The sequence below is a fragment of the Sarcophilus harrisii genome, chromosome 1 (assembly GCF_902635505.1).
Source record: "Sarcophilus harrisii chromosome 1, mSarHar1.11, whole genome shotgun sequence".
In the NCBI taxonomy this organism is placed as follows: domain Eukaryota; kingdom Metazoa; phylum Chordata; class Mammalia; order Dasyuromorphia; family Dasyuridae; genus Sarcophilus; species Sarcophilus harrisii.
This window is the reverse complement of record NC_045426.1, coordinates 55980015-56001725: the sequence shown is the minus strand read 5'-3', so window position 1 is coordinate 56001725 and position 21711 is coordinate 55980015. Positions and strand designations below refer to the sequence as shown.

The 21711-nt window shown below is 39.6% G+C and overlaps 2 protein-coding genes across 5 annotated transcripts in view; one reads left to right on the top strand and one right to left on the bottom strand.

Moving 5' to 3' along the window:
• The window catches only part of CFAP100 (cilia and flagella associated protein 100), a 41162-nt gene extending 31365 nt beyond the window's left edge, over positions 1-9797 (top strand). For 3 of the 4 annotated variants that reach the window (XM_031955903.1, XM_031955884.1, XM_031955892.1), the window contains exons 13-16: positions 1981-2116; positions 6224-6426; positions 8465-8558; positions 9228-9797. In XM_031955903.1, the coding sequence (XP_031811763.1) occupies positions 1981-2116; positions 6224-6426; positions 8465-8558; positions 9228-9341 (547 nt within the window). In that variant the 3' untranslated portion in view covers positions 9342-9797. The remainder of the gene's footprint in view (positions 1-1980; positions 2117-6223; positions 6427-8464; positions 8559-9227) is intronic. The other variant, XM_031955912.1, reaches the window with a different exon arrangement.
• A 438-nt stretch (positions 9798-10235) lies between these two features.
• The window catches only part of ZXDC (ZXD family zinc finger C), a 30193-nt gene continuing 18717 nt past the window's right edge, over positions 10236-21711 (bottom strand). Inside the window, 3 exon segments of the mRNA XM_031955876.1 lie at positions 10236-11834; positions 12774-12875; positions 20792-20961. Coding sequence (XP_031811736.1) covers positions 11748-11834; positions 12774-12875; positions 20792-20961 — 359 coding nt within the window. The 3' untranslated portion in view covers positions 10236-11747.

Here is a 21711-nt window from a genome sequence, read left to right as displayed (position 1 = left end):
AAAGCTATTCCTTTTCAGGGTCAAACTTCTAGAAGAGTTATTTAGATTCATTGTCTCTAATTCCTCATCTCTTATTTATTTATTGATCTCTTGCAATATAGTTTCTCACCCTAATTTTCACTGAAACTATTTTCAAAATTACAAAGATCTCTTACTAAGTCTAATAGTTCTTTTTTTTTTCATGAGCTACTTGACTTCATTGCAGTTTTTGACATTATTGAACATTCTCTACTCCTGGACACAATTTTCCTTTGGCTTAAGGGACATTGATTTCTCTTGAATATTTTCATTTCTGTCTAATCATTCATCCACCAGTGGACATCCAATCTAGGTTCTTTTGTCTTCTCTCTATATACACACTCTACCACAATAATCCCATAAATTCCAATGGGTTCAGTCTTCCCCTCCATGTAGATCACTTCCAAATCTGTGTCAGCAAACCTTATCTCTCTCGTGAACTCAGGTCCTAAATTGTCTGCTGGACTCCTCTACTCAGATATCCTCTGGGCAGCCCAAGTTTAATACTCCCCAAGCTGAATCTAATCTATTTTCTCCCCTATTGATTCCTCTTCCAAATGTCCTTTATGTTTGGTGGTATCATCCTTCTAATTACCCAGGTTTACAAACCTGGTATCATCCCAAAATCTTCCCTCTCCTAACCTCCCATAACTAATCAGCTTCTAAATCTTGTCCATTCTCTCTCTGAAGCATCTCTTATATCTTTCCCCTCACTCATACAGCATCTATTCTACTTAATTTCACTATCTCTCCACTTGGACTACCATAATCACTTCCTGTCCAGTCTCTTTCTGCTTCCCTCTCTAATCTATCCTCCACACGCTGCCAAATTCATTATTTCTAACACACATATCACTCCCCCATTCAAAATCCTTCAGTGACTTCCTCTTGGTTCTAAAATAAACATAAATTATATAGCTTGTCATTTAAAGCCCTCCAAAATTTGGCTTCTCACTACCTTTGCTTATTTCACATTATTTCCCCCCACCCTTTGAAGCTTTCTAAATTCTAGCCAAATTGGCCTATTGGCTAGTTTTCCAAACTTGACCTGCCTTCTCCTACCTTGGTACCTTTGCCCAGACTATTTTCCATAAGTTGGAAGCACTTCCTTCTTCTGTCTCTTAGAATCCTAAGCACTACCCCAATTATTTGTGCTTTCTCCCTCTTCAAATTATCTGTGCATATCATATTCTCCCAGCAAAATGTAAGGAAATTAAAGACAGGGATGTTTTATTGTGTTTGAATTCCTGGAACCTAGCACAATGTTTTATACATAGTAAGCATTTAGTAAACATTCTTTGTTGTTAAATTGCATTGAGGAAACTAAGATTAAGTTCTATTTTTAAAAATCAGAGAAGTAACTTTCCTAAAGTCACTTTGGTAGTATAAAGAACGGAGGATTTGAACCCAAACTCTCTAATTCCAAATTCATTACTCTTTCTATGACACACACCCTCTCCTTCTAGAGAGGTACAAGCTTGACTTGAGCTTCTGTTTCTCTCTGTCTCTGTCTCTTTCTCTGTATCTCTCTTTGTATCTCTGTCTTTGTCTCTATCTCTCTGTCTCTGTGTCTCTGTCTGTCTCTGTATATCTCTATCTGTGTGTGTATCTTTCTGTCTGTCTCTTTGTATTTTATTTCTATGTTTCTCTTTCTTCTGTGTTTTTCTATCTCTGTGTCTGTCTCTCACTTTCTATATCTCTATCTGTATGTGTATCTGTCTTTGTCTCTGTGTCTCTTTCTGTTTGTTTGTCTCTGTCTCTCTGTCTCTGCGTCTTTCTGTCTGTCTCTCGCTTTCTATATCTATTTCTGAGTCTGTCTCTTTGTCTCTGTGTCTGTCTGTTTCTGTCTCTGTCTCTGTCTCTTTCTGTCTGTCTCTCTTCCTCTGTATCTCTCTGTCTGTCTCTCTCTGTTGTTTTTCTGTCTTTTTGTCTCTGTCTCTGTCTCTCTTCCTCCCCTCCCAGGGATCGGGAAATAAACCAGCTCAAGCTACTGTCAAGTGCCCTGATGAGCTCCATAGCTAAGGAAGAGGAGATTGCTGCAGATCTGCAACTCAAATCTCGTGTCTTCTCTTTTGGCGAGTATAAGGTTGATTATCAGGTAAGTTGTTTTATAATGGCCCAGGGAGTCCAGGAAAGGTATGGGATAAGCAAAAATCCCAGAATTTAAAAAAAAACTTCTTCTTGTCTTTCTCCTCCTTCTCCCCCTCTCCTTCTCCTTCTCCTTCTCCTTTCCTTCTCCCCCACCTCCTCCTTCTTCTTTTTTTGTAATACTGTTCAAGTTTTATTAAGTATCTGTGGTAGGCATTTGTAAAATTTAATGTGAGAGAATAGATAACATAGTTTTAAAACTTAACCTGTATTTGAGAAAAAAAATGAAACAGGCAAATTATATGTACAGTGATGTGCTGGGATCCTGCTCTAACCTTAAGTCAATTGTTAAATTTTTTAAAACTTCTTTACCCTCCAAGGGCCTGTGAAGAGACAAAATGTTACTGGCTACTGAGGGACATGGAAGAATAGAAGAAAGAAGAGAGGAATGGAGAAACAGGGAGAGAAAGGAAAGGGGGGGGGCAAGAGAGACAGAGACAGAGAGAGATAGAGAGGAGAATAGATATGCAGAGATGGAAAAAAGGCAATAACACATTTGTGGAAAACAAAGAGCCTCAATATTGAGTTTTATATTCTTAAGGTAACCAAAGCTTGAGGTGACCTCAGTAATCTTGCTGACAGCTCTGATGAGAGAGGGTAATAATCCCTGTCTCCAGCCTTGAGTGTGGCTCTCCATCGTGTTCTCTAACCCTTCAGCTTCCTCAAATGTTTTCTCCATGATATTCTTGAGCCTGGCTTTTGATTCCATCTCACTCTTCTTTGTATCAGTGATTTATCTGATTTATGATTCCATCCCCCATTAAGCTGTCAAGGTTCTTTGAAGCAAGACTTTGTCTATCTCTGTGTTCCCTTCATGAATTTACTAATTGCTTCTTGAATGTTGAATATTTGCCTCATTATAGCCACTACATGCCCTAATAATTCCTTAGTGAATGAATGACTGAGGATCTCATCCTTCCCAAGACTGTAAGTTCCAAAACTCATATCTTATCCGTGTTATGAACACATGGTCCCTTGTGCCTGAAATGGATTTGGACATACAGCAAACTGCCTTCTCATGAATGCTTATTGAATTTCATTTCTCAAAATTGTTTGCTGAAGTTTTGCCTTTTGGATCCAAGTACCAAATGCAATTCCTCTTCTCCATGATAGTCTTCCAAAAATGCTTGAAGACAATTAAGTCTTAACGAGGTCTTCCCTGAGTTAAACATCTCCAGTATTAATACAGCATGAGCTTGGAGTCCATCATCATTCTCTGGACAATCTCCAGCTTGTCAATGTCCTTCCTAGACTGTGGTACCTCAAACTTAACCCATATCCAAAGGATGGCATCTCTCTCATACTGTACATGTTGTTTCTCTTAATAACTAAGATTGAATTAACTTTTTGAGGGGGCTGCCATATCATAGTACTATTGACTCATATTGAGGTCATACTACAGATACATGAGACACAATCCCCTGCCTCAGAAAACTTAAAATCTAGTAAGAGAGATAAGACAAGAACACAAATGATTATAATACAAAGGCATGGGGTGAGCTGATAGTGATAGGCTAAGGAAAGTAATGGGGACCCAAATTTTAGTAACTGCTGAAGAAGTCAGCCCAGAATATTGAGGCTAGGGGAATGGCAGCAGGAGGGTGCTAGGGAATTGTGAGATTAAATCAATCCCAGGAGGGACTGAGTCTAGATTTAGGTGAAATGAGGGAGTCAGTGGTGAATATAGGACAGGAAACCAAAAAGACTTGGAATTCAATTCAACACAATCCACATGTAGTAAGCAACTAGTCCCTGTAGGGCACCGTATTTGGCACTGGGGATACAAAACAGAAATTAATCCCAGCACTCAACTAACCTTCTCTAGAAGAAATAGAACATTTACACAGATAAGTATATGCAAAATGAAAGAAGGTACTAACAACCTTGTGGTGTAGGAGGATACTCATTTTGAAGGGAGTTAGGCATTCTATTTTTTTTTTTACATGACCAAACCGTTATTTTGCTGTACAAAAAGAATCAGACTCTGAAATATTGTACAATTAGTCTGTGAAGGAAATCCAAAATGCAGGTGGGCATAAATATAGGGATTGGGAATTCAATGTAATGGTTCTTAGTCATCTCCCAGTGTTCTTTCTCTGGGCGTAGCTGGTTCAGTTCATTACTGCTCCATTGGAAATGATTTGGTTGATCACATTGCTGAGGATGGCCAAGTCCATCAGAACTGGTCATCATATAGTATTGTTGTTGAAGTATATAATGATCTCCTGGTCCTGCTCATTTCACTCAGCATCAGTTCATGTAAGTCTCTCCAGGCCTTTCTGAAATTATCCTGTTGGTCATTTCTTATAGAACAATAATATTCCATAATATTCATATACCACAATTTATTCAGCCATTCTCCAATTGATGGGCATCTACTCAGTTTCCAGTTTCTAGCCACTACAAAGAGGGCTGCCACAAACATTCGTGCACATATTGGTCCCTTTCCCTTCTTTAGTATCTCTTTGGGATATAATCCCAGTAGTAACTCTGCTGGATCAAAGGGTATGCACAGTTTGATAACTTTTTGCGCATAGTTCCAAACTGCTCTTCAGAATGGTTGGATTCGTTCACAGGAGTTAGGCATTCTAAAATGATAATGTGAGAAGGGAGTACATTTCAGGGATGAAGGACTGCCTTGAAAAAGCACTGAAATGAGGAGAAGCATGTTGTTTAGGAAACAGCTAGTATGTCCATTTGACTCGAATTAGGCATGTAATCATAAAAAAAAAAAAAAAAAGACTGGAGAGGTAGGAGGCAGCTAGAACCTGAAGGACTGCAAATGCCAGATTTGAGAAATTTGCATTTTACCTTAGAAGCAGTGGGAAGCAAGGGACAATTTTAGAACAGGGGATTGACATAATCAAAGCTGTTTTAGGAAAAATAATTGTGTAGATATTGTCAACATAGACTCTTGAGTTCCTCCAGTAGATTCTTAGGTTTTTGAGGACAGACTTTTTGCCTATTTTTGTATCCCTTAGATAATAAATGTTTATTGATGGATAAAGGATAAGACTTAGAAATTGACTGGATATGGATGGGAGGTGGAGAAGGATGAATCTGGGGAACTGGAAGAATGGTTGGAGCAATCTGAACAAGATGGGATAGTATGGATCATCTTCAAAATATACATGACATGTAAGGAAAGCGAGTGCCATTTTGTCAAATAATTTGTGAGTAAATGCTCTAAGAGATCATAAGAAGAGATATAACTTGATTTGAGCCATGAAGAATATTAGAGTGATGTAGATCAGGTGACTTGAGAGTGGGGAGTCACTAATTGGTCTGGGTCCTTTGGTATTGGTAGGTACTATGACTACACTACACCATAGGCTGCCAGTCTCAGTATGTTGTAAGAGGAGTTTCTTTTGAGATATAGTTTGGTCTGGATAGCTGCCGACATCTTCTCCAACTTCAAAATTATATGATTCTGTGAACACCCTGAAATTAGATGCACCAAGACTCACAAACTAAAAAGAAACTTGGGGATTATCTAATTCAGTTCTTTCATTTGACAGATTCAGAAAATGAGTTGCAGAGAGAGGTGACTTTTCCTAAGGGTATGCAACTAGTAAGGAGCATAACAGGAATTCAGTAAACATTTATAAATATCTACTAAATTCAAAGCACTGGGCTGGGTACTTAGGGATATAAAAGTTGAAAATGATCACAAGGAACTAAAAGTTTAGGAGACTCAAAGTAAAATTAAAAGGGTAGGGGAGAAAGGTGATAGGAAACAGAGAAATAAATCTGATACAAAACAAGATTGTAGTTGGAAAAAATGAGACTTAGGAGAAAGAGAACCAGGCAAATGGCAGTGAGAAATGAGGCAAGCACATGTTCCAACAACCATTTTCCTCCATTGCCCAAGTCATTTTGAAAACTATGCAATACTAATAAGCTAAACCTCATATTAATGTGTGGAAGCAGAGAAGCGAAGCTAAAAGATTTAAAAACTGATACCAGGGAGGAAATCTGACGAAGAATTTAGGTTCCTTAACCTTTCATTCTATCCGGCCGATTTTCCCTCGTCTTCTTGTTCCTCACCCACTTCTAGAACAATATGTTGGCCAGCCTGCACAAAAAGGTGGTAGAAGTTTACCGCCACTGCATTGGGGACTGTGAGTCCAGCCTGGGCACCTTGCAGATGCTCACCATTATTGAGGAACAGCTAGATGAACTCTTAGAGAATCTGGAGAAGGTCCCATCATGGAAGATTGAGCAGATCGAGAAGATCAAAGAAAAGGAGAGGAGGTCAAGGTGAGGCTGAATTCATTAACAAACATAATGCCTTGGTTTTTTTTAAATGCCAGACTAACCCTCACACGCCCTCATCCGGACATGTCTCCCTGAATGGCACACAATAGTCCAGATATAACAAAAGTAGAGGGCAAGGGGAAAATAATTTCCCTCATTCAGTATACTGTTCTTGTTAATTCCAGGACCTTTCCCTATCTACTTTGCTCTAGATGAAATGCACCCCATGGGGTGGGGTAGTCTCCAGCTCCAGGGTCTCTCCTTTCTGCTTGGTGACAGTAGATGAGAGGGACTTATCCCAAGTGGTTCAGATCTTTATTTAGACACTCACCAATACATTAGTGCATTTCAGCAACTGTGAAGAAAAACCAGATTTCTCAAGGAGACAGCATCCACTCTATCTAGAGGGATCCTTTTAACTCCTAAGAAGAGCCCATTTAACAAGAGGCCTTTTCTGATCCTTTTACTAGATCTCAATCCCCTTAAAATGCCTTTGCATTATCTGTATACATGGTGTTTTCTCCCATTAGAATATAAACTCCATATGGGTAAGTTTAAGATGCACTAAACAATGGCTTTCATACAGCCAGCACCGTAAGTGGATGGACATTTGGTGACTTTTGAGTGAGTTTAGGATGTTTTTGTGTCCTCAGAAGCACCAAATAAAGGCTTACCTATAGCAAGCACCTTAAATGATCATTTAGTGACTTGAATCTCCCTCACATAGCCCTAAGAACTTAGGGAGCCTGTCTCCAGTTCTACCTGGTTCTGTCCAGATTTGTTCAGTTTACCTAGTCTTGAAAGGTCAAAAATCTGTTTCCCGGTTTCATTTTTAAAATAAGGATTCATTTAGTGAGTCCTTATTTCACTAAATGATTAAGGATGACGTGATGGATAGCACCGTGTATTAGACTCAACCTGGGATCCACAAACTGACTTCTTTAAATCTTTTGATAACTATATTTCAGCACTTCTTTTGCGATTTTAAATTGGCTATGCATCTGAAAAGGGCCCAGGACACAAAACAGGGTCAAGAACCCCTGATGTAGTGAACAGAGGCCGGGCCTTCAAGTCAAAAAAGAGTGGAGTTTTAAGTCTTGCACTTATGCTTCCTTTGGGTCTGGAAAGGGGAGCAGGGGCGATGTCACTTGAGTTCTCAAAAGCCTCATAGAGCCTACAGTTAAGATTCAGAGGCCCACCTGCCTCACTGGAAGCTTCCTAAGAGACCATCGCATGACTGCCCTTTTCCCCAAAGGGGAAAATGATAGCACCTTGGTACACAGCTCGCACAAAGATCAGAGAGGTTTTAACAAGGCACCATCCTTTTCCCCCTAATTCAACCTCCCTCCCCATTTTAAAGATTCCTCCTCCCCCCCCCCCCAATCAGGAGGGTCCTGCATTGTTGTCCCTTTCAGTGCAACATTGGGGGAGTTCTAGCTTTCTAATGATGACTTGATGGGTCAAAGACTGAACATGGCAAACTCCAGATTCTGGGGGAATAAGGAAATTCACCAATTCTTTTATTTTTGGGTGGGAAGGATGCAGACCTGTGATCTAGGTTTTACAGTAAACAGCAGGTGAGGAGGTCGCACTCCCCAGTGGGGTTGACAATGTAAGACTTTCAGGACTTGTGCTGGTCTCAAGGAGGACTCAGCTGATTGCAAAGCAGTGCCTCCCTCTGCTTGTTGCCTCCATGGCTACCTCTCCATACTTGTACCCTGGGAATGGGACTTCAATAAAATGATGGGCTCTCTGGCCCGGCTGATGGGGGATGTCTGGCCAGGCCCCTTCCAGTCACAGTAGGCAGGAAGGGATGGATCCGTCTGCACTTAAGCCACAAAGCTGGCATTGAACAGTGAGTGGCTCACGGTTAGCGCAATCAGAACTGGCGAAGACAAAATAGGATGGCGGCTCCCAGTCTGAAGTTGTATCTGGGAGCAGGCTGGATTCGGGGGGATGGCCGCACCCCGGCGGGCTGACACTTGTGGGGTGGGGATTTGCCCAGGCTGGCTGTCTCATTAGTGTCCTTTTTGTTGGGCAGATTGAGAGAAGAGAAAATAAGAGCGCTGAAAAGTCTTCACGAGGAGCGGGTCCAGAGGGCCCTGGCCAGAGCCCAGGCATCAATCAAGAAAAAGGTAAGGAGGTGTGGGCTGTGCTGGGCCAGTCCAGCTCCTGGGACCCAAGTTCATGGTTGGGGGGCAGGGGAGGACAGACCAAACAGCATGGAGGCAGGCTATCTCCACTGAGAGTGATGGCCTGCTGCTCCGGCATGTCCAGGCTATTGAGGACCCTGCTCCAGAAGGCAGGTTCTGTGCAGCCTGCATGCCCCAAGTGCCATAAGAAGGGACCCGATGACGTCCTGGCTTAAGCTGAGTCCCACCATGAGATGCCCTCTAACAGGTGACCTGGGCTTGGAATCCCTGAAGGCTGGGAGGTCCCTATTACAGGCTCATTAACGTCACGAGCTCCAAATGTCTAAACTTTTTGCACTGAGCTGTTGCCAGCCACTATTCATCCACTGGCTTGTTTCCCTTCTCCCAATCAGCCCGCAGCCTTGTGAAGGGCCCTCTCCCCCCACAAACCACTGGCCCAGTGGGCCCGTGAGGATGACCATGAGATGGCCCCTGGTGCTCCCAGCACCCCTGCTCCTCCCAGAATGCCCCCCACCCGATTACGAACATCTTCTCCTCAGAGCAGAGTGCCCAGGATGGCTGCATCCCTCACGAGACTCTCCTTTCCATCTGGCTGTCAGGGCAGCTGCCTCTGGGGCTCCCACTAAGGCGTACTTCCTCTTTTCTCTGCAGACGGGCAGGAGGCTCATGTACCGCTCGGAGCCTGTGGACAACAAAGTCCGGGACGAGGACACCGACCGCATGGACAACAAGGAGAAGGAAGAGATGCTCTTCTTCTTCACTTAGCTCACACGCACATGCACACGCACACGCTCCCGTGGAGTTGGCTGAACACTTGTAAGAGATGTAAACAATCGAAGCAAACAGACCGCACTGGTTTACTTGTATGTTTTAGAGTCGCTCCAACCCCCTTTCCCAGTGTCCCTGGACACACGTTCTTTCTGTGCTTGTATTTAAACTAAAATAAAAGTCCGTGCTCCTTTTGGTTGTGCAAGGAGGCCCCTTTAAAGAAGCTGAGATTCTGTTATAAAATCTGGGGTCCTTTCTTCCTCCTCTGTAATAAAGCCACCATTTCCAAGCGTTCTGTAAAAGCAGCGAGGAAAGAACAGAAATGATGCCTTAAGCTACAGCTATTCAAGGAGGAAAGGCATCAGAGGAAGAGTCAATGAATAGGAAAGATTCCCGATTCTGGGCAGATATATTTTTCAAGCCCCAAGAGTCATAGTTCCTTGTACTGAGTCATGTAAAACTGCAAGTGCAAGACCATTTTTTAAAAAGGCTTTATTAATTCATCTGCACTAGGGGCTACGTCCATTGCCAGCAATGAACCTCAAAGCCAAGAAAAATCTGACCACTAGCAATACGTGTCTCATGTTAGCAACATACACCCATCCTGTAAGCCACAGCCACAAGCCTACCAAGGGGAGCATCCTGACAGGGCACGAAGGAACCCGGGCTCGTAGAGGAGAGGGAGCAGAATGTTCTCTGGCCACACCGGCAGCGGCCAGCGGCCAGGGAGGCAACACGGAGTGCCTGTAAGGAAGAGGTGCACGAGGGCGACAGCCCCACCTGGAACTGGCTCAGAGAGGGTTTCGGGAAGTGCTGACAGCAGAGCAGATGAGGACTTGCAGTGGATTGCTGGAATTGCTCCAAAGAGCACAATTCTAAAAATTCAAGAAATGCAGAGTAGGAGGAATCTGTATTCCTTTCAGTTCCGAGAAACAAAACAGCATCTTTACACAAGCATAGACTTCCAAAGGCACAAGAAAAAAAAAAGCATTTCTGAACGACCCTGTGTGAATTCCGTAACAGTAAATAACAAATAAATATGTGCAAGGTTATAAATTCATGTCCTTTTGTATGACAAGGCTTCCTTTGTAAAAAATACTATTTATACATAATATACAAAGCACATCTTTTAGACCTCACAACAGGAAAGGTATACAAGCCATACCATTATTAAATCCTATACATAATTTTATAGGCATTCAGGACACACTTTAAAAACTATTGTCAAGTGACCAACAAATGTAAATACCCAAATGTAAAATTTAATTTTTTAAAAGGTAAACTCTATGGCCCAAATTTTATATGGGGTGTGAATACCAAGATGGCCAGAAACCCACTCCAATACGCACTCCATCATCCTGCTTTTTCCTCTTGTTCCAAACAGGCTGATGCATACCGAAGGGAAGTCCTGCCTGCTCACACACCAGGGCTGGAGGTAATGTGGAGCGGCCAGTGTGGAAGCATCGCAATCTCGCCCAAACGGCTCTGAGATGAGAAACAGAGACGGGGCCTGGGCTGGTGAAGAGCCCCTCCAGACAGAAATCCTTGACATCACGACATCGAGGCTCCCACCTTCACCTCCTTGGGAGGCTAACCAAGACTGTCTTACGCAACAGCCAGACTGATGCCGTGTTGGACGAGGGCAGTGCAGCAGAGTGGACACAGAGCTGGACTTGGAATCAGGAAGACATATAGGTTCAAATGCTGCTGTGACCCCCTCGGAGCCCCAATTTCCTCTATAAATAAGGGCCTTGTTAAGACGGCTTCTCAGATCTCTCCCAGTTCTAATCCTCCCTAGTCCAAGTGCTGGGATTGTGCCAGCCCAAGGGCATCCAAAGAGAGGATGCTCATCCAGAGTCTGGGATTCTGTCTCGGCACTCTCAGAGGACAATCCATTCCCTCAGCTCAACAAGTGCCAGGTCCCCATCAGGGCACCTTCCTCCCTTCTAGTCTAAGTGCCCAGAGAATGGTCAGATGACTGATCTCACATTTACTGACCAGCCTCAATCTTTGTCCCCCTCCCAAGAATCCTTATTTAAGGAGTCATTTGTGACAAGTTCGACAATGGAAAGGCAGGTTCACAAACCAAATGGTATAAATTACTGGATCAAAGTGCTTATTTTTATCATAGCCCTTCTATTCTGCAAGGCAGCTTCATACAACCCAACCCAACCCAAGGACTCTTTCCTAACAGTCCAAACAGAAGGCAAACAACATCTATTGATACATCAAAGAGTCTTCCGAAGGAACTCTTTGTGTGGAACCATAAAATAAGATGCGTTAGCTCCATTTTTTTTTCACATTTTCTTTAAAAATTAAGCTCTGGAAACATCCTTTTCCATTTTCCATAGCATGATTGCACTCTTTGCATCCCTCCCCGCCCCCAAAGTAATATTAATAGTCTCATTCTAGGTCCTGTAAATTTATTGTGCTTCCTGTGAACTGTGAGTTATCAGAACCAGCATCGTCCTCGGTTGAAGTATGTGGCTCCTATAAAATCAAAACAGAGAGTGAGTGCCAGAATTAGAAGTGTTGGGAGCTTCTAAACAATGTTCAACTCTAATGGAGATAGGAAGCTTCAGGGAAGCCTGGCCATCCTCACCTAGGCAGCTATATTATACTTTTCCACTCTCAGACTCTTTCAGGCCTCAAAGAACTGACTTAGTAGGGCATTTCTTTTGTTTTTACTGCCAATAAAATGCAACAGATAACTAATCCAAAGGTAGTAAGAAATAAGAATTCTGGAATTAAAAAACTACTAAGATTTTTTTCAATATGAAAAACATTTATTAGAAACTAAGTTAAATTATGCTTAAGGTAATGTATCTTAGATCTTGATCATTTATTTTCATATGCATAACTCATTTTGAATTTTCTGTCCCCAGTCCAACCAACTTGAGCAAATTTATCTCTGTATATTTTCTATTAAAAATGATCATTATAAGAACCTGAGTTCAAATTTGACCTCAGACACTTAACTAGCCATGTGACCCTGGACAAGTCACTTAATCCCAATTGACTCACCACCACCCCATCCTCCCCCCAAAAAGGAGAGAAAAATAAAGTGGTTATTATGGATTAATTCAACTTTCTACATTTAGAATAAGATTGTGAAAACGGCAGTAAAGAATAACTATTGTTATTTTTTTTAATAAAATGAAAAGAATACTTATAAATTTTAAGACTCTTTTTAATACTACAAAAAAGAGAATTCTTTTTTTTTCTACTAGAAATGTATCAGTGATTCCCAAAAGATACAAAAGACCTATGAAAATAGGCAAGATACTTTTATGTTTTAAAAAATTATCAAAGCCTTCTCATTATGAGACATTTTAAGTTTAGTTAAAAGTTAATGTTGGGTATTAGTAGTAAATCAGTTATGTTTTAATCTAACTTGGCAATTAGAAAAAAGTTTTTAAAAGACCATACCTGAAGTATATGTACTGGTAAATCCACAGTAAGCTGAGAATGTGTTGTGGAAGACTGAGAGCTAAGCTGAAATGGTGAATCTCCATCGCCCGGGGGATCATCCTGAGGAAGCAACAAATTAAGAGTTCTTCAAAACTTCACATTTCTTCCATTTTAATTTCTTTTCCATTCTTTCGCATGCAGCCATTTTTATCACTATGCAGTGTTAAGTCAGAAAATGTCGTTCACTTAATAGCTGGCTCCCAACAGTCCCCTCTTCTTAACGCCTATACCTATCTCACAGTAGCCAGCCCAAACACCATCTAATGATCAGCCCTGCCAAAGCTTTGGTTTGTACATCCTGAGAAGACTCAAGGACAGATTTCAGGAAGCAGGAGGGCAGAGGATAGGACAAGACACACAGCTCTTAACAGAGGGGAGGGGTAGCGTGGGGCTTCAATCACACCAGTTACCATGAGAAAAGGAGGAAGTAGTTTCTTGTTCCTTGAACACCAGCATCCAAGCCCAGAATGTTCTCAGTCCTCATCTCTACTTGCCAGAATATTTGTTTCCTTCAAGGCTCAACTTAGGGGCCACTCCTTCCAGGAAGTCTTCCCTGACTCCCCTCGCCCAGCGGTTCATACATTTCCTTCATACATACATACATAACGACTTATGTCCATACATGCTGGATTCCCCAAACAGAACGCAAGCTCTTTAAAGGCAGTGGCTATTTCTCTGGCTTTGCATTCCTGGCACCCAGCAAAGTGACCTGGATCTCTGCGAGTGCTTCAAAGTCTGGTTAAATAAACCATGAGAGAAAAATGAAAAGAGATTCCTCTGTGGGCTGCTGGCTCTACATTATTCTCAGTCTGGAACAATTTAAACTCTTATCAACAATATAAAAATGAGCATTTGGAAAGGTTAAAGATCTCTGCTCATCTCAGTAATCAAGATTCCAGAAGCCTCATGATGAAGTAAATATGCAACAGAAACACATTTTTGGATGAGGAAATCAAAGTTTGTTTCGTTTGACAATACTTCTAACAAGGTTGTCAGGTTTTTGGGTTTTTTTTAAATTTACCTTTAATTGGAAGGTCAGAGGAAAAATAAAACAAATACTTAACAATTAGAAAAAATAAAATTTAGTTAAAACTTTTACTCTTATACTAACTTCTTCCTGATTTTTTTCTACTTATCCACTTGAAAATCCTTTGAATGAGCACTTGATTCCCACGACTGCCACTTCTCCCCACCTTTACCTCATCATGGTTCCCCCATATCTTTATTTTGATGTTCTGGAAGATGTTTCTCAATTAAAGGCCCTGCCCTTTTGTCTTTAGCACTTGCATAAATGTTGCAGGCAAAGTGATAAGAGTAATTCAATGAGCTGTTTCAAGGAGTGGTTATATTACAACCATATTATTCCAATTATTCATATTATATTGTAACCAATATTATTTGGTTATATTCTAATCAATCTTCTTTTGCTATGAACTCAGTTTTTTTTTTACTGTCATAATTCAGTTAGCAAGTGTGAGAGCAGCATTTGGAGAATGTTGCTATCAGTGACAAATCCTTGCTTCACTAAAAGCAGTCTCCCACATCTGTTGCCTTTCTTTGCTTTCTACCTTGCCTACTTTGCACACTCTGAATCATTCTCCACGGGAAGGTCTAGGGGACTGCCAGGACCTAGTGCAATTTCTACTGGGGAAGTGGAATAGTGGCATAGCACTATAAGCTAACAAAGCATTCTGCAGAAATCTTTTAAGTTATGGACAATCACGGACAGTAGATGATCCAGTATTATTAACTTGATATGACGAAGGAAGACGCTGACTCAGGAGGGGTAAGGTCATTGCCTCTCCACAGAGCTAGCAGACACTGGCCATGAGACGCCAGCAATCTGGGCTCAGCAGCAGCAACAAGAGCTGGCATTTCTATAGTGCTAAAGTCTCCGGGCTCCCATCTCTCAGGATGTGAGGAACAGACTGGGTGCTGGGCTGAGAGTATGAAACGTGGCTTCTGGCCCAAAGCTCTATTGCTCTGCTGCTTAGTGGTAGGCTACCCCCAGATCAGCATGAGGGGGTGGGGAAGAGCATCTTAGAAGCATCAGAAATGATAGACTAAAGAAGTGATTTTTCAATCTTACATCTTCTTTTTATGTATGAATTAATTGGTTATATCTTCTTTCATTTTTCCTCTTCCTATCACTATGGAGTTTTTCCCCCATTTGTGGACTATTTATTTGTATTACTTGGGTTGAAGGAGGGGAGATTGGAGAGCAATCTGGAATTAAATCCTTTGATCAAGTAATACCACTATTAGGTCTGTTTCCCAAGGCAATCAGTGAAAAAAGAAAAAAAAAACCTATATATTATTACTTATAGCCACTCTCTTTGAAGTGGCAGAGAAGTGGACATCAGGAGAATACTCATCAACTAGGGAATGGCTCAACAAGTTGTGGTATAGGTTTGTGATGACATACTACTGCACTGTTAAGAAATGATGAGCAAGGTGATGTTAGAAAAACATGGAAAGACTTATATGAAAAGTGAAATGAACAGAACTGAGAGAATATCGTATACAGTAACAGTAATGTTCGAAGAATAATTGTGAACAATGAAGCTATTCTGATATTATAAATGGTCAAATAAACTTCAAAGGAAAATGCTATCCCCCTCCACAGAAAAAAAACAGAAGTATGCATATAGAATGGTTTTATATATATATGTATATATAGTCACATATATATATATACACATTTATATATATATATATGCATACTATATATGTATACATATACATATATACACACACACACATATATATATGGCTGTGTCAAATGGTGATGTTCTCTAGTACAAGGTGGGAAGGGAGAGAAAAAGTTCAAAACAAAAACAAAACCGAAACATACTTTTTTTAAAAAGAAAAAAAAGTAGAAAGCTACCTCCAGTTGATCAAATCCCACTAATAATAATTTCACTATTAAAAAGATAGTAATAATAAGAAATGCTTTTCTGATTCTAACCATCAAGAAAGAAATGGTCACAAAATGGAAATTATAAGAATTGAAAGAGAGTGATGATTACAAATGGCTACCTCAACAGGGAGAGTCTGTACATGATGCAATATCAAAGGGTTGCTTTCAAGATCCAATTAAAACAAGTTTATAAACTTTAAGCACAGAGCTGGGCACATAGAAAGCATTATAGAAATGTTAGTTATTAGTTATCAAGCATCAATAGATAACGAACTAAAAGGCAAATATTCTGACATACTTCTTAGATGATTTTGTGAGAATAGATTTCAAAGGTTTACACAAAGGATGTATAGGATCCAATGGCTTAGGAAGCTCTCTATAAATATCAATTTATTTGTTGAGGGAACTAACCTATCAAGTCAAGGAAGGGGAAACTACAGAGGATCATACCATGATGCCTTAGGTCATCTAAGAATGACAGGAAAATGATCACTCCTAGCCTGTCTCCACAGAGGAGAACAATAAGGGGTGACTGGATGGTGGGATGGGGCATTAACTATGCTAAAGGAAAGACCCAGGTTAAAGAGAAGAATGGATAAACCCAAAGACCCCAGAGCTTCTGGGATAAGAACTCACTATTTGATAAAAATAGCTGGGAAAACTGGAAAATAGTATGGAAAAGACTAGCTATTGACCAACATCTGGCACCTACATCAAGAAAAGGTTGAAATGAGTTCAAGACTTAGAAATAAAACAAATTAGAAGAACAAGGGATAGTCTACCTCTCAGATCTGTGGGTAAGAGAGGAATTTATGACCAAAGAAGAACAAGAGAACATTACAAAATGCAAAATGAATGATTTTGATTACATTAAATTAAAAAGGTTTTACTCAAACAAAACCAATTCAGCCAAGATTAGAAGGGAAGCAGAAAGTTGGGAAAAACATTTTATAGTCAGTGTTTCTGATAAAAGTCTCATTTCTAAAATACATAGAAAATTGATTCAAATTTATAAGAATACAAGCCATTCCCCAATTGATAAATGGTCAAAAGCTATGAACAGACAATTTTCAGATAAAAAAATTAAAGCCATTTCTAGTCATATGAAAAAACGTTCTTAAAAAATCATTACTGATTTAGAGAAATGCAGATTAAGACAATACCTCAGAATTGTGATGACATATTACTGCACTGTTAAGAAATGATGAGCAAGGTAATGTTAGAAAAACATGTAAAGACTTACATTAATTCTGAGGTATCACTTCATACCTTTCATATTGGCTAAGATAAAAGGAAAAGATAACGATAAATTTTTGGAGGGGACATGGTAAAACCGGGACACTAGTGCATTGTTGGTGGAGCTGTGAAATGATCCAACCATTCTGGAGAGCAATTTGGAATTATGCCCAAAAGGTTATCAAACTGCAGACACCCTTTCATCCAGCAGTGTCTCCACTGGGCTTGTATCCCAAAGAGATCATAAAAAAGGGAAAAGGACCCATATGTGCAAAAATGTTTATAGCAGCTTTTTTTTGTAGTCGGAAGGACTTGGAAACTGAGTGGATACTCAGTTGAGGTACGGTTGAATAAGTTACGATATATAAATGTATTAGAATATCATTTTTTCTATAAAAAATGACTGGCTGATTTCAGAAAAGCCTGGAAAGTACTAAGTGAAGTGAGCAGAACCAAGAGAAGTTATACACAGTAACAATAATATTATGTGATGATCAACTATGATAATTTGGCTCTTCTTAACATGGTAATTCAAGGCAATTCCGATATATCTGTGATATAAAGAGTCATCTGCATCCAGAGAGAATTATGGAGAGTGAATGTGAATCAAAGCATAATATTTTCACCTTTCTGTTGTTTATTTGCTTGTTTTTTTTTCTTTCTTGTGTCTTTTCCCCCTTTGGATTTGACTTTTTTTTTTTTTTTTTTTTTTTGCATAGCATAACAAATATGGAAATATGTTTAGAAGAATTGCACATGTTTAATCTATATTGCATTGCTTGCTGTCTTGGGAGAGAGGGAAAGGAGGAAGAAAAATATGAAACACAAGGTTCTGCTCTGCTCAAAAAGTTATCAAACTGTGCATACTCTTTGATCCATCAGTGTTACTACTGGGCTTATATCCCAAAGAGATCATAAAGAAGGGAAAGGGACCTGTATGTGCATGAATGTTTGTGGCAGCCCTCTTTGTAGTGGCCAGAAACTGGAAACTGAAATGGATGTCCATCAGTTGGAGAATGGCTGAATAAATTGTGGTATATGAATATTATGGAATATTATTGCTCAGTAAGAAATGACCAACAGGATGATTTCAGAAAGGCCTGGAGAGACTTACACGAACTGATGCTGAGTGAAATGAGCAGGACCAGGAGATCATTATATACTTCAACAACAATACTAGATGATGACCAGTTCTGATGGATCAGGCCATCCTCAGCAACGAGATCAACCAAATCATTTCTAATGGAGCAGTAATGAACTGAACTAGCTATGCCCAGAAAAAGAACTCTGGGAGATGACTAAAAACCATTACATTGAATTCCCAATCCCTATATTTATGCACACATGCATTTTTGATTTCCTTCACAAGCATTGTACAATATTTCAGAGTCCGATTCTTTTTGTACAGCAAAATAACGGTTTGGTCATGTATACTTATTGTGTATCTAATTTATATTTTAATATATTTAACATCTACTGCTCATCCTGCCATTTGGGGGAGGGGCTGGGGGGAAGAAGGAGAAAAATTGGAACAAGAGGTTTGGCAATTGTCAATGCTGTAAAGTTACCCATACATATAACCTGTAAATAAAAGGCTATTAAAAAAAAAAAAAAGAAACACAAGGTTCTGAAAAGGTGAATGTTGAAAACTATCTGTACATAGTTGGAAAAATAAAGTATTATCAAAATAAAAAAATGTTCAACAAAAAAAAAAAAAAAAAAAAAGAAGGGATGAATGGATCATAAGACATGACAGAGTAAGAAAGCTCAATTACTCAACTTATTTTGCCATCATTTTCTCCTGAAGGTGAATGGACAAAACAAAAATAATTAACAGGAAGCTGAAACTGAAGATAAATGAGAAGACATTATCTCAACATCTTCCTGCTCTAAATGGGAAAATCATTAGGCCTAGTCAATCTTGGTACCCAAAGAATCACTGAAGTGAAAAGAATTTCAGAATTCAATCAGTAACTCTCCATTTATTCAGAGCTTACCATTGCTAAGTACTATGCCAGGCATTGGGAATTCCAAGACAAAAAAGAATCTTTACTTTTAACGCACTTACATTTTATCAAGGAGCTTACATCCCACAACAACTTAAGAGAAGAATTTCCTCTACAAGGTACCTGGTAATTGATAGTTAAGCCTTTGCCTGAAGACTTCACTACCTTTCAGACTTTCCATTAGACCAAAGTGTAATCATTACTAGCTCAATGTCAACTTGGGAGAAAATCTAGTGGAGTGTCCTAGGGAAATGTGCTTGACCTTGTTCAACATTTTTATTAATAACCTGAATAAAACCAGGGCTAGCTAACATATTAGATAGCAGCTAGGATCTGGATTGATTTGGACATGCTGAAATCTTGTATGAAATGATTAAGATGATGTATAATAAAGAAAGGAAGAGTTCAGATCATTTAACAGAAATGGGAGAGTTACTGTTAGCAATACTCCCTGTAAAAAAAGATCTAGGTGGAGCATATTGGTCAAGATGACAAAGTATGGAAAGTCAATGCCAGAAAAGTTGGAGAAAATCAAGAGTGAATTACTACAAAGTTAGTGAAATCTGGACAAGTTTGGCTATTCTAGAAAGCAAACTGGAATTATGTTAAATCAATGGCTAAAATGTTTGGTTCTTTGACTAAGAGATCTCCCTGCTGGCCATGTACTCCATACTCCATGTACACACACACACACACACACACACACACACACACACACTCTCTCTCTCTCCCTTTCTCTCTCTGGCAACACTTTTTTGTGGAAAGCAAAGGACTAGAAAACAAATTATCCATCAATCAGGGAAAGACCAAAACCTTTTGGTTTATTATTACTGAGTAGTTAAGCTATAACTATAAAGAATTCAGAGAAGTATGAGAGTACTGAAATGAACTGCCGCAGAGAGAAATTTGGCAAAATCTGAAAAATTACCATGAACTCTGAGATTATATTCTGTATCCCTTCCAGTGCCCAGGACGAGGGGATAACAAATGTGAGCTGAGCTGCCTTTGGAGCAGCAGATGATAATTAAAGACAGATTTTTCAATCTCTATTTTCAAGTTCTTTGGACTAACCGATGCTAGTTTATTTTTCTACTCAAAATGTTCAGAAAGATAATGGAGAATTAAGATCTTTGAGGAGGCAATGGAAAGATGCAACATACTGTCCCTAACAGAGACTTCTGCTCTGGAGATGGTGCAAAGCAAAACCAGGAAACCTGAAGAGAGAACGACTCATGCAGCAACAAAGAAGGGCATCAGTGCAGTGCTCGCATGTCCATGCTCATCCACAGAATGTTAGAGGCTTTGAAAGGAGTCTTTCACTTTGGACAGAGCCTCTTGGAGAATTTCTAGGACATGGGCAACCATAGAATAGAATGAAGAGGCATGGACCAATTGCAATCTTACTCTGATGGAGCAAGTACCCAGAGAAAGATCTAGAAGCAGAAAATAGGGTATTTTATATGACAATGGTGCTCATTTATTATTTCTAGACACAACTTAAGTTTGACCTAAACTTCAGATCACTCACAAATGTCCAGGGCTCATTTTTCTCTTAATCATTAATCATAATACTTTTTTTTTTTTTTTTTTTTGCATATGATCCTAACCTTTAATTTACTTTTTTTAAAAATTAAAAATAAAAGTATAAACAAAACAATGAAATTCACATGGACTTTGACAAAATTTGGATCAAGATAGCAATCAAAGACAAAAGAGAAAAATATTGGTGAGTCCTTAAAATGTCAATCCAGTTGGTAGGATGGGCAATTTTCCATTATATTTCCATATTCCACATGTTAATCATACACTCTTACCTGTAACAACTGAATCTGAACAAAGTGAGCTCCAGTTGTTGGATCTCGTACTGTTAAGCCTCCATTCGGCACTACAATATTCCCACATAATCGACTGCTATGACTTGTGGAGAAATTAGTGGGACTCACTTTGCCACCTTTTAATTTCCTTTGAGTAGATCCTGATGACCCTGAAACAAAATAGATAAACTGATAAACTTGGTGTGTTAAATTTATTTATCATGTTTATCTATCATTTTCTTATATCAGTTTACTTCTTTCATATATTCAGAAGAGAAATTCTGCAAGAGACCTTTTCCTAGATTTCAAATTTCCCCAAGGAGGTTCCTAAAAAGAAACCTCTAAATGCCATGAAATATTTCAGCTAGCTTTACCTTTTACTAATTAATGGAAGCAAAACTGAATGTTTCCTACCATCTCTAATTCCTGAATAATGCCAGTGATTTCATCACTGTAGCTGCTCATTCTACAAAGGATACAACGCACAAAATCCTCATAAAGGTGAAGTTTTGTGAACTGCTGTGGCCTCCTGCCTCTCCTGGTGGCCAAGCTTCTAGTGATGATGTTCTCTGAATCTCACCAGCTTCGCTAGATTTGTGCTCAAAGCCTTTCTAGTCTTGTCTATGCCAGAAGTTCTGCTATCAACCTTTATTAACCCATTGCTGTAACTTCCTCCCATGCCTTCAGGTGGTACTAGAATAAGAATTTATGCTGTCTATATTATGTGCATAAAGTTCGGGAGGCTAAAGATGGCCAAAATATAGATTATTAGGCCAATTGAAAATTTGTTTTTTCATTCAGTTTCAAAAATTTTATCAGAAGAGAAAATGATTTACAAGTCATACATTCACTCTGTTGACAACAAATTATCTTAGTATTAAGCTCAACATTGCCAGTTTAATTAAAAAGTCATCATATGA